Source organism: Theropithecus gelada, chromosome 17 (genome assembly GCF_003255815.1).
Source record: "Theropithecus gelada isolate Dixy chromosome 17, Tgel_1.0, whole genome shotgun sequence".
Taxonomy (NCBI): domain Eukaryota; kingdom Metazoa; phylum Chordata; class Mammalia; order Primates; family Cercopithecidae; genus Theropithecus; species Theropithecus gelada.
Genome location: NC_037685.1, coordinates 51,945,863 through 51,958,898, shown reverse-complemented (window position 1 = coordinate 51,958,898; position 13,036 = coordinate 51,945,863). Strand labels below are relative to the sequence as shown.

The window sequence follows — 13,036 nt, the reverse complement described above, 5'->3', positions numbered from 1 at the left end:
TTTTTGAGACAGAGTCTCGCTCTGTCGCCCAGGCTGGAGTGCAGTGGCCAGATCTCAGCTCACTGCAAGCTCCGCCTCCCGGGTTCACGCCATTCTCCTGCCTCAGCCTCCCGAGTAGCTGCGACTACAGGCGCCCGCCACCTCGCCCGGCTAGTTTTTTGTATTTTTTTAGTAGAGACGGGGTTTCACCGTGTTAGCCAGGATGGTCTCGATCTCCTGACCTCGTGATCCACCTGTCTCGGCCTCCCAAAGTGCTGGGATTACAGGCTTGAGCCACCGCGCCTGGCCAATTTACTTTTTTAAAATGGAAACTTTTTTTTTTTTTGAGACAGAGTCTTGCTCTATCACCTCTGCCTTTGCCTCCTGGGTTCAAGTGATTCTCTTGCCTCAGCCTGCCAAGTATCTGGGACTGCAGGCGTGTGCCAACACGCCCAGGTAATTTTTGTATTCTTAGTAGAGACAGGGTTTCACCATGTTGGCCAAGCTGATCTCGAACTCCTGACCTCAGAAGATCTACCCACCTCGGCCCCCCAAAGTGCTGAGATTACAGGTGTGAGCTACTGCGCCCGGTGGAAACTTTTTTTTTTTTTCCCCCTGAGACGGAGTCTTGTTGCTCTGTTGCCCAGGCTGGAGTGCAGTGGTGCGATCTCAGTTCACTGCAACCTCTGCCTCCTGGGTTCAAGCAATTCTCCTGCTTCAGCCTCCTGAGTAGCTAGGATTACAGGCGTGTGCCACCACGCCCAGCTAATTTTTATATTTTTAGTAGAGACGGGGTTTCACCACGTTGGCCAGGCTGGTCTTAAAACTCCTGACCTCATGATCTGCCTGCCTCAGCCTCCCAAAGTGCAGAGATTATAGGTGTGAGCCACTGCGCCCGGCCGGAAACTTTTTATTTTGAGATAATTATATACTAACCTGCAGTTTTAAGAAATAATACAAAGTCCTCATTACCCTTTAGTTTCCCCAATGGTAACATCTTGCCAAATTTCACCACAAGACCCCACTCAGGTGCTGATACGGATACAGCGAAGACAGCGAATGCCATCCCCAGCCCCTCCCCAGACCACTCTTCCTCAGTTCCTGGGAACCACGAGCCTTTCCTCAATTTCGTAATCTTCTCACCTCATAAATGTGACACAAAAAGAACCACACAGTATACAGCCTTTGGGGGCTGCCTGCCCACTCTGCACAGTTCTCAGGAGGTGTGTGCTGGTGGTTTTACTGCTGAGTGGCATTCTGTGGTGTGGACACAGCTCAGTTTGTTGAACATTTATTTACCCACTAAAGTACCTTTGGACTGTTTATGGCTAATATGAATAAAGCTGCTATAAACACCTGTGTACAGGCTACTACTGTGTGAACATGGCTTTGTTTCTGTGGGATAAACAGCAGGAAGTGCACCTGCTGGGCTGAACGGTGACGGTGCCCAGGTGCGCTGTCAGGACCACTGAGGCTCTCTATGGGGGTCCAGGAGCATTTCCTGCCACTCTCATGTACAGACTGTCGTCTCAGTAAGGAGAAGCCCACTTTCCAAAATGAACTTTATTTATTTAACCTTCCACATGGCATAAGTCATACAGTTAATTAGCATGTGAGCAACACAGAGTTAAAAACTGCTTTTCCAAACTTAATTTTGTATTTCAGGTTGAAAGCTATTTGAAAATTTAAGACAGAGTAGCATGGTTTGATATTAGTGTTTATGGCGCTTTTTATGATCACAGTTTTTTTGTTTTGATATGGGGTCTTGCTCTATCACCCAGGCTGGAGGGCAGTGGTGCGATCACAGCTCCCTGCAGCCTTGACCTCCTGGGCTCAAGCCATCCTCCCAGCTCAGTCTCTCCAGCAGCTGGTACTATAAGTGAGCACAACCATGCCCGGCTAATTTTTCTATTTTTTGTAGAGGAGGGGTTCTCACTATGTTGTCCTGGCTGTTCTCAAACTTCTGAGCTCAAGCGATTCTCCTGCCTTGGCTTCCCCAAATGCTAGGATTACAGGTGTCAGTCACTACACCTGGCCCACAGATTTAATGTAATACTCACAAACAGTATTTTAGCAAAGTGCTTAAGAGTATGAGTCAAGCCAGTTAAACGGGTTTAGCTCATTGTATTACATATTGATGGGTAGTATAAGAAAGTGTGTATAAAATAAAAAATACTAGTAAATGTTTCAAATATTTTAACCATTATTAAAATGAAAAGGTAAAGAATGGATCACAAGATTTCAGTGAAAGAGATATCAGATTTCATAAATAACACAGTTTGAGAATTACCGTTAACATTAAGAAGATAAAGGCAGATATTCCCAAGATCAGGATTTCTTTGTTCCCCTTGCTTTCCACGTGCAGCTTCCGATAATAGGGTCCAATGAGATACTTCTTTATAACAAGACATAAAAGAAAAACCGCCGCTAGCGAAAAAAGAATCTGACCAATCAAAACCAGGATTCGCAGAACTTCCATGACAATGCTAGGAAAGAAAAAAGAAGCAACATGTGATTTCACTTCCAAAACACAGTTCTCTAAAACTCAATGAAATAACCTTTCACTTTTTTTCTTTAACATGCTACAAAATAAATTACCTGAATCACACACATCTTTATTTTCAAATACAAAAACACCCTATGAATCATACTCATCTCAGAAATTAAGTTATGTTGAGCCAAAGGTAGAAGCTGGATTGGTTTGCAGTCAATACTTTGGGGTGAATACGTATTCTAGGATGTGAAAATTCTCGACTGACGGCGTTCCTATCTCAGCTGATGCCTGATGATAAAATTCCTCGTCAGGCCTCAGCCGCACGTGAAAGTCTCTGTCAGGCAGTGGTTGCTCTCCGTGCCCCACCACAGTCTCCTGATGGACGAACTCTAGCGACCATCATCAAGGCACTCCTGATACAGCCACTGAAGTCTGTGTCTGTAGAAAGTAATTCTTTGCTATGTTCCGTTTATAATATACTACCCGGATATCAGAATAGATCACCATCTCAGCCAACGGACTTCCACTATCTGAGGTCTTTACAAATATACCTGTATTTAACCTTAGCCTTCCACCACTCAGGCCACAATTCTGGTGAAAGTTTCCTCGGTGGAAGAAACCTATGATTCCCAAGAGTGTCAGCCTCTGCAGCCTGGCTTAAAGCAGAAGTGCCGGAAACTCAAATCTCAAACTGCCACGATTCCTTGGGGGAATCAGAGCAGAGCTCAGCTTGAAGCAGAGGGATGGAATGAAGGGATCAACAGCAGCCACAGAAGCAAATGTGAGGCAGCGTCCTTCAGAGCCCGCTGTGCCCACGTCTGCGACTCGGAAGGAGGCCCCTTTCTGCAGCCCTGGCAGGAACGGAGACGGACTCACAGCCAAGCAGTCCAGGCCTGCTGTACTCCTGACAGCTTCGTCACACTGCCGGGCCCACATCTGGCCCTGGGCCCAGCACCGTGGTCCCTGTCTGGAACGCCACCCCTTCCCCTGCAGCTCCAGTGGCCTCCTCCTGACCCATCTGCTCTCCACACAGAGGCCCAGACAGCTCATCAGGATCCTCCATCAGCTCCTGGACGCTGGGATGGAACCCAGGCTTCTCTGCCCTGCCATGCCCTTCCACTGCCCCAGGCCACCGAGCAGCCCACCCACACAAGCCGCAGAGCCCGCTGCCTGGAAGGTCCCTACCCTAGACTCTTCTCTCCACAGGCTCAGTTGCGTTCCTCAAATTCCAGCCCCATCTCCAAGGCAGAGCCTGCGCCAGTCTGGAGCTCACTGTTGCTTACCAGCTCACTGCCCCGTCTGAATCATTCGCAGGGTGGTTCCCTGCTGCAGACGTCTTGTCTACCACTCATTTGTTCATCATTCACTCATTCTCTCTCCGAAACACAAGAGCGGCTCCCCACATGGGGAATGTCCTCTGCTGAGCTCACCCTTGCATCCTGGGCCCCTAGAGCACTGTGTGCCACCTGTTATGGCAGCCCGCTGAAAACTGTCCGACCCCCACTGCCACGTCACAGATGAGAACGGGGCAGAGACCAGGTGATCTGCTCCAGGCCACACGCCCAGAGCAGAGCTGGGGACAACCCAGGTGTCTGGCTCCAGGGCCAAGCCCCTAACAGCCACACAAGCTCTCCACAGCCACTGTCCCCAGGGTTTGGATTTAGGTCTCATTCCCCAAAGACTCCCACAGTGTCCATGAAATGCAGTGATGAGGACTCAGAAAGACGCCAATCAGAAGCCACAGTGCACTCAACTCTGACCTCTTTGAAAGATGATCACCGTCACAAGTTTCTCAGGATTCCGGCTCACTGCCATGCCACCTGCAGGTCCACACGTGTGTGCTGCTCTTGATCTGCACGTATGGGGCGCACCGTGTCCATGACTGTTCTGGCTGCCTCCTCTCAGCGTGTTTGGACAAGCTTCCCATCAGCACGTCTGATCCGCTGACAGGTGAGGAAGGGCTCCCTCACGGGGTGCACCAGAATTTGCTCAGCCAGATGCAAGGGCTGTCCCGGTTCTCACACGGACTCCACGGCCATCCTGGTTCTTGTGCACTGCGGTGGCCAAGGGGCCTGTGGGTCTATTGATGGTGGCAGTGGGTGCTCACTAAGTGAGACAGGCACCTCCCACTGTGACAGGTGCTGTCTGGTGGGCTGCCAGGAGGTTGCTCCAATTCCCATCCCAACAATGACACCCAAGGCACCCCACTTCCCAACCTGGGCCCCACCCAGCTTCTAATGGTGCCCAGTCTGATGAGTGGGCAGTGCCATCACCCTTCTTTGGTGTGAGGGTGGGTGTTTCCTGCTTTACTCAAGTCGAATTACCTGTGAAATATTATGAGGGAAAGAGTTCTTTCCTCTAGGAATGAACAAGGTTAATTCTGAATAAAGCCTAATAAGAAAGCAGAGTTTATTACATTGCAACTAATTTTCTTTCTTTGATATTTTAAATATAAATTTTCCCTGGTTATTAAAATTGAAAGGGAGGTTTTCCCAAATTACAGAAAAGTATATACAGTAGAAAAAACTTACTACAAATCTGCTAGTCTACTAGTAGAAAATCATTAACACCTTGTTTTATATATATATAAAACATATGTATATATATTTCTAGTCTATTCATGTTCTTCTATGTCTAATTAAAATAATTTAAAAATATATATATAGATATATATATATTTCTTGAGACGGAGTCTCGCTGTGTCACCCAGGCTCTGGAGTACAGTGGCCCGATCTCAGCTCACTGCAAGCTCCGCCTCCTGGGCTCACGCCATTCTCCTGCCTCAGCCTCCCTAGTAGCTGGGACTATAGGCGCCCGCCACCACGCCCGGCTAATTTTTTTGTGTTTTTAGTAGAGATGGGTTTTCACTATGCTGGCCAGGATGGTCTCGATCTCCTGACCTCGTGATCCGCCTGTCTCAGCCTCCCAAAGTGCTGGGATTACAGGCGTGAGCCACCGTGCCCGGCCAATATCATATATATTTTTAACAGTTATGATATATAATTCACTTACCATACAACTTACCCATTTAAAAGTATTCAATTCAATGGTTTCCAGCATATTCACAAAGTTACACAACTATCACCACAACCCATGTTAGAATACTTTCATCACCCCAAAAAGAAACCCTGTACCCATTAGCACTCGCTCCCCATCTCCCCCAACCTCCCCAGCCTCTGGCAACCAGTAATTCATTCTCTCTGTACAGACTGGCCTAGTTTGGACGTTGGTATGAATGGAATCACACAGAGTGTGGCCTTTTTGTCCAGTTCTTTCACAAGCATCGTGTTTTCAAGGTTCATCTGTGCTACAGGATGAATCGATGTTTCTGGGCGGCAAGCCACCCAGGTGCCGAGGCAAGAGACCGAGGGCACGAGCTGTTCCAGTGTAATAAAACATATAAAATAAGAATAGTTATACTAGATATAGATCATAGAATTATATATGAATGTCATTAATCATTAGTTTGTAGCAATTACTCTTTATTCCAATATCATAATAATCCTCACTCTACAATCATAACCTAGGAAAAACCAGGCCATACAGAGATAGGGGCTGAGGGGACATAGTGAGAAGCGACCAGAAGACAGGAGTGTGAGCCTTCTGTTATGCCCGGGCAGGGCCACCAGAGGGCTCCCTGGTCTAGCGGTAATGCCAGCGTCGGGGAAGACGCCCATTGCCAAGTGGACCGTGGTCTAGAGGTAGCGTCAGTGTCAAGGAAAAACACCCTCTACTCAGCAGACCTGGAAAGGGTGTCCCCCTTTCCCTGGAGGAGTTCAGAGAAGACTCTGCTCCTCCACCTCTCGTGGTTGTCAGGCCCACCCGCAGTTATCCGGAGGCCTAACCGTCTCCCTGAGATGCTGTGCTTCAGCGGTCACACTCCTGGTCCGCCTTCATGTTCCATCCTGTACACCTGGCTCTGCCTTCTAGATAGCAGTAGCAAAGTTAGTGAAAGTACTAAAAACCTCTGATATGAAGAAATAATGGCGTAGGCTGTGTCCTCTCTCTCCCTCTGTCTCTCCGCCTCGGTGGCCAAACAGGGAAGGGCCCCTTGTCCAATGGACACGTGACTCACGCAACCTTGTCAATCATTGGAGATGGCTCACACTCCTTACGCTGCCCTTTTGCTTTGTATCCAATAAATAACAGCGCAGCCAGGCGTTCGGGGCCACTACCGGTCTCCGCGTCTTCCCTTTTATCTCTTTGTCTTGTGTCTTTATTTCTACAATCTCTCGTCTCTGCACACAGGGAGAAAAGCCCACTGACCCTGTGGGGCTGGACCCTACAAATGTTCATTCTATGTTATGGCTGAATAATATTCCTTTGTTTGGCTATAGTATGTTTTTTATATCCACCTGTTATCTAACTGACATTTGAGTTCTTAATACTTTTTAACTATACGAATAATGCTGCTTGAACATTCATGTACAAGTTTTTCATTGTGGTGAAATTCTCATACCATAAAATGTACCAAGTTAACCATTTCTGAGTGCGTAACTCTGTGGTATCACGTGGATTCACACTGTTGTACCCCCATCACCACCGTGGACCAGTCTTTATGTGGATGTATGTTTTTCTTTCTTGTGGATAAATACCGAGAAGTGAACAGCTGGGTCAGACGGGAGCTCTGTGTTAGCATCATGAGGACTGTGGTCGATAATTCTGATTCTGTTTCTTTTCTTTCTTTTTTTTTTTTTTTTGAGATGGAGTCTTGCTCTGTCGCCCAGGCTGGAGTGCAGTGGCGTGATCTCGGCTCACTGCAACCTCTGCCTCCTGGGTTCAAGTGATTCTCCTGCCTCAGCCTCCCGAGTAGCGGGGAATACAGGCACGTGCCACCATGCCCAGCTAGTTTTTTGTATTTTTAGTGGAGATGGGGTTTCACCGTGTTAGTCAGAGTGATCTCAATCTCTTGACCTCATGATCCGCGCCCCCTTGGCCTCCCAAAGTGCTGGGATTACAGGCGTGAGCCACCGCGCCTGGCCTAATTCTTTCTTAAGTTTAACAGTATAACAGAGTACTTTTCCAAGTCATTAACTCTTTGTAAACATGAAGCGTCATGACTGAATTAGAACAATTTCAGTGGGATCAATACCTGTACTGCATTAATTTTCTGAATTGGAAAAATGAAAAAAAAAAGCTTTAAAAGTTTTCTGATTAAGACAGTATCTATGCCAACGTTTTAGACCTGTGTGTAACTGGAAAGAAAGTGGCAGTGAGATCAACACGGTATTTGAGTTTTATAAGGGCCCTGCAGTCTCTGCCAGGGCTCTGCCTGTTTAGTATGGAGAGTCCGCCCTCCGCTGAGAATAACTGATTGTGCATGAAAAACGCTCAGACCTCTTAAATAGAAGTCAAGTCATCTCCCGCCAGCATGACAACTCTTCTTTCTGTTGTCCAAATTGTCCTTCACTTATGTTGAAGATTGTAGCCAGAAGGAATAAGAACTGATTCCGATTTGGGGGTTGGGACTAAAAGTGTTATTTTTCCGATACTTAAAGACATGTGGATCAAAGGAAAATGGCAATCATAAGGACCCTCTTAGCGAGTGAACTTTAACCACTGCTTCCACCAGCAGCTGCACTGAGCGCCCTGCCTGGTTGTCTCTTTCAATCTTCCCATGGTCCACCAGGCAGGCACTGTTCCCACATCCTCCCCAATTTACAGAAAGCTGCCAAGGCTTGCACGGCCAGAGCACAGCCAAGCTGGGGCTCTAGCCTGGGCTGAACCTCTGGAAAACCCACGTAAAAAGCCATTCATTCCTTCTACTTTCCTGCCTGCCTGGCAGAGGTACCGACAGCAGGGAAGACTTAACGTAAAATCTGGCAAAAGGCAAATACTAAAAAATTTTTCCACCCCACCGTCTGCCATGAGGAAGCTCTTGTTAGCCATTCGGGCAGGGGTGGGGCTGGGGGCCTGGCAGGAAGCAGAACCCCCTGGCCAGGCCTCACACCACCCTCCGCAGGGGAGCCACTGGTTTAAAGCCTCCTAATAAACACACGAACCACCCAGGATACAACGAAAAGTCACTCATCATATTAAGAATCGGGAAAATCACAACTTGAAGGAGAAAAGACAAGCACCAGACTTCACATCGAGACGAATGGATGCTGGAGTTATCTGACGAGGGTGCTAAAGCAGCCATGATTAAAACGCTTCAAAAAGCCACAAACACTCTCTGTAAACAAATAAAAAATAGAAAACCTCAGCAAAGAAATACAGGCTACATAAAAGAAGCAAGTGGAAATTATACAACTAAAACAATACAGTCATCATAAAAATCTCTGGGGATGGGCTAAGCGGCAGAGTGGAGATGAGAGAGGGCAGAATCAGTGACCCCGAAGACAGACAGAATTCATCTGCCTGAACACAGAGAAACGGACTGAGGACGGGCAAGGCCTCAGGGACCCGCAGGCCCCTAACAAAAGAGCAGATTTCTAAGTTTCTGCAATTGCAGAAGGAGACAGCAAGTGGACTGAAAAAGGGTGTGAGGAAATAATGGCTGAAAATTTCTTGTTAGCCAAAAGACATAAACCCACAGATACGAGAAGCCGAGTGAATCCAAACAGAACAAACCCAGAGAAGTCGGCTCTGGGACGCACAGTTGTACAATTTCTGAAAACTAAAGACAGAGAAAAAACCTCGAAAGCTGCCAGAGAGAAACCCCTCATTCCTTCGAGAGGAGCACAAGCCTAAATGGCAGCAGGTTTCACAGCTGGAACACAGAAGCCGGGAGCTGGGACACGCACTTCCCAGGCACGGGACGAGGGGAGACACCACCTGGAAATCCACATCCCGTGAGAAGCCCTCGGAGTGACGCGGGGACAAAGGCCATTCCCAGACGAAGAAACACTTAGAGAATTTGTGGCCAGCAGATTAACTATGAAAGAATGACCGAAGAAAGTTCTCCACACAGAGAGGAAATGATTACAGAAGATAGCTTGGAACATCAGAAGGAAAACAACATCAAAAATAGGTGTGAGAAGAATAGATTATCCTTTTCCTCCTGAGTTTTCAAAACTGTATTTGATGTCTGCAGCAAAAATTACAACACCATCTGATGTGGTATTCAATAAAAGTAGAGAAAAGACAACAATTATACAGTCATGTGTCACTTCACAACGGGGATACATTCTGAGAAGCATCATGAGGCAATTTCATGGTTGTGCAAACACCCCAGAGTGCACTTACACAAACCCAGACCCACCCAGGCCACCTGGCACAGCCTCCTGCTCCTGGGCCACACACCTGCACAGCATGTGACTGCAGCCAACTGTAACACAATGAGAAGTATCTGCATATCTAAACACAGAAAATATACACTAAAAGTATAGCATAAAAGATAAAAATGGCACACCCATATAGGTCGCTTGCAGGACTGGAAGTTGCTCTGAGTCAGGGAGTGAGGGTGAGTGAATGTGAAAGCCTCGACCCTGTGCACCACTGCAGACGCCACAGACACTGTCCACTCGGGCTACACTAATCTGAGACAGTGTCTCACTCTGCTGTCCAGGCTGGTGCACAGCGGTATGACCATAGCTCACTGCAGACTTTATCTCCCAGGCTCAAGCAATCCTACAGCCTTAGCCTCCAGAGTAGCTGGGACTACCGGTGTGCGCCACCATGCCTGGCTATTTTTTTTTTTTTTTTTTTGGTACAGACGAGGTCTTTCTATGTTGCCCAGGCTGGTCTTGAACTCCTAAGCTCAAGCAATCCTCCTGCCTTGGCCTCCCAAAGGCTAGGATTACAGGTGTGAGCCACCACACCTGGCCAACGACACTGAGTTTATTAAAAATATTTTTCTTTCTTCAGCATTAACCTTAACTTACTGTAACTTTTTAACTTTATAAATTTTAAGGTTTTTAAAAACTTTTTGACCCTTGTAATGACACAACACAGAAACACTGTACGGCTATACAAAAAATATTTTCTTTCTTTTTATCTTATTCTATAAGTTTTTTTCTATTGTAATTTTTTTTAACTTTTAAAACTTTTTTGTTAAAAACTAAGACACAAACACACATTAGCCTAAACCCACCCAGGGTCAGGACCATCAGTGTCGCTGTCGTCCACGTCCACATCTTTCCCACTGCAAGGTCTTCAGGGGAATAACGGGCACAGAGCTGTTGTCTCCAATGATGACAATGGCTTGTTCTAGAATAGTTCCTGAAGAACCTGCCTGAGGCTGTTTGACAGTTAACTTTTTTCTTTATAAGTAGAAGGAGTACACTCTAAGTTAATGATAAAAAGTAGAGTATAGAAAATACATAAACCAGTAACAGTGATTTGTTATCGTTATCAAGTATTCCACTGCATACCTAATTGGGTGTATGAGACTTTTATATGATTGGCAGTGCAGCAGGTTTGTTCATGCCAGCATCACCACAAGCACGGGGGCATTACACTGCCCTGCGACATCACCATGGCCGCAACGTCACTAGGCAGCAGGAATCATTCATGTCCATAGAATCCCACAGGACCACTGCTGTACAGGTGGCCCGTCACTGACCAAAACGTCATTATGTAGTGCGTGACTATTTAACATGTGGGCGGGGGAGGCAGCTAAGTGGAAATAAGACTTCTACATTTCACATGAAGTGGTAAAATGTGGATTCCAGCAAACGGCGATAAGTTACATGTGTCCACTGTAATACCCAGAGCAACCAAGAAAACCACACACAGCAATACACTCAAAACATTATAAATGAGTCCAAATGGAATCCCCGAAAACATGCAGGCAACCCATAGAGATGTAAAAGAAAAAGAATAACAAGAGACAAAAAACAAATAAAACGCTGACTTAAGTTGCAACGTATCAATATTTACCTGATCTATAAATGGTCTAAACATACCAATTAAAATACAGAGACTGGCTGAGTGGACTAAAAAAAAGTCACCCAACAATATGTTCTCTACAAGAAACTCCCTTCAGTACAAGAGCATAAGTAGGTTGAAAGGAAAAGTATGAAAAGGACACACCACTGCAGACATTGACCAAAAAAAAAAATTAATATTACATTAATATCAGATAAAGCGAATTACAAGGCAAGGAAAATTACTAGCAATAAAAGAAATATGGCCAGGCACAGTGGCTCACACCTGTAATCCCAGCACTTTGGGAGGCCGAGGCAGGAAGATCACTTGAGGCCAGGAGTTCGAGACTAGCCTGGCCAACATGGCAAAACCTTGTCTCTACTAAAAAATACAAAAATGAGCCAGGTGTGGTGGCACATGCCTGTAATCCCACTACTCAGGAGGCTGAGGCATGAGAATCACTAGAACCCAGGAGGCGGAGAGCCGAGGTCACGCCACTGCATTCCAGCCTGGGCAACAGAGCGAGACTATGTCTCGAAAAACAACAACAAAAAGAAATATTACATAATGATAACAAGATCAATTCACCAGGAAGACAAAATGATCCTAAATATGTATGTACCAAACAAAAGAGCCCCAAAATACATAGAGCAAAAGCTGACAGAACTCAAAGGAGAAACAGACAAATACCCAACTATAACGGGGGACTTCAACACCATCTCCCTCGACAGCTGTTACAACTACAGCAAGAACACAGAATAGTGCAATTAACTGACATATATTTACAAAACTCCACTCAACAATAACAGAATATACTTTTTTTTCCTCCCAAGTGACTTTGGAGCATTTACCACAGACAGTTGTCACTGGCCATAAAACAAACCTCAACAAATGTAAAAGAACTGAAATCATACAAAATATTCTCAGGCCACAGTGGAATCAAACTACAAATCAGTAACAGAAAGACATCAGGAAAATCTCCAGATGTTTGGAAATTAAGCAACACTTCTAAACAATCCCTGAGTCAAAGAAGTATCAAACGAAAATTTTAAAACTCATTGAACAAAATGAAAATAAAAATACAACATATCAAAATATGCAATGCAGCTAAAACAGTGCTGAGAGGGAAATTTATAGCACTAAATGCTTACAGTAGAAAAGATGAGCAGTTTAAAATCAATAATCTAAGTTAATACCCTAAGAACCTAGAAAAAGAGTAAAATAAACCCAAAGCGAGAAGGAAGGAAGGTGAGGGTAAAACTAATGAAACTGAAAACAACGAAATAAAGAAAATCAGTAAAACAAGGAACCAATTCTTTGGAAAGATTAATACAATTGCCAAATCCCTAGACAAAGAAGATGCAAGTTATCAACATAAGCAATGAAACGGGGGATATCACCACAGACTCTGTGGACATGAAAAGAACGATAAAGGAATACGACACAAAAACTCTACACATAGAAATCTGACAACTGAGACAGAATGGAATGATTCCTCAAAAAGCTAAGCTACCACAACTCAGCAATATGAAGTAGATATTCTGAATATCTACTGGGACTATTAAGCAAAAAAAAAATTGGTAAGAAAACTCCCCAAAAGGAAATCTCATGACCCAGAGGGTTTTACTGCAGAATTCTACCAAATATTAAGGAAGAACTGACATCAATTTTATACAATGTTTTCCAGAAAATAAAAAGAAAGGAACACTTCCCAAAACATTTTGTGAACCTAGTATGACTCTTATTACCAAA

At 45.4% G+C, this 13,036-nt stretch overlaps 1 protein-coding gene across 1 annotated transcript in view; it reads right to left on the bottom strand.

Moving 5' to 3' along the window:
• The window catches only part of TMCO3 (transmembrane and coiled-coil domains 3), a 58,640-nt gene that overhangs the window by 12,462 nt on the left and 33,142 nt on the right, over window positions 1-13,036 (bottom strand). Inside the window, exon 10 of the mRNA XM_025364710.1 lies at window positions 2,270-2,465. Within this exon, the coding sequence (XP_025220495.1) occupies window positions 2,270-2,465 (196 nt within the window). The remainder of the gene's footprint in view (window positions 1-2,269; window positions 2,466-13,036) is intronic.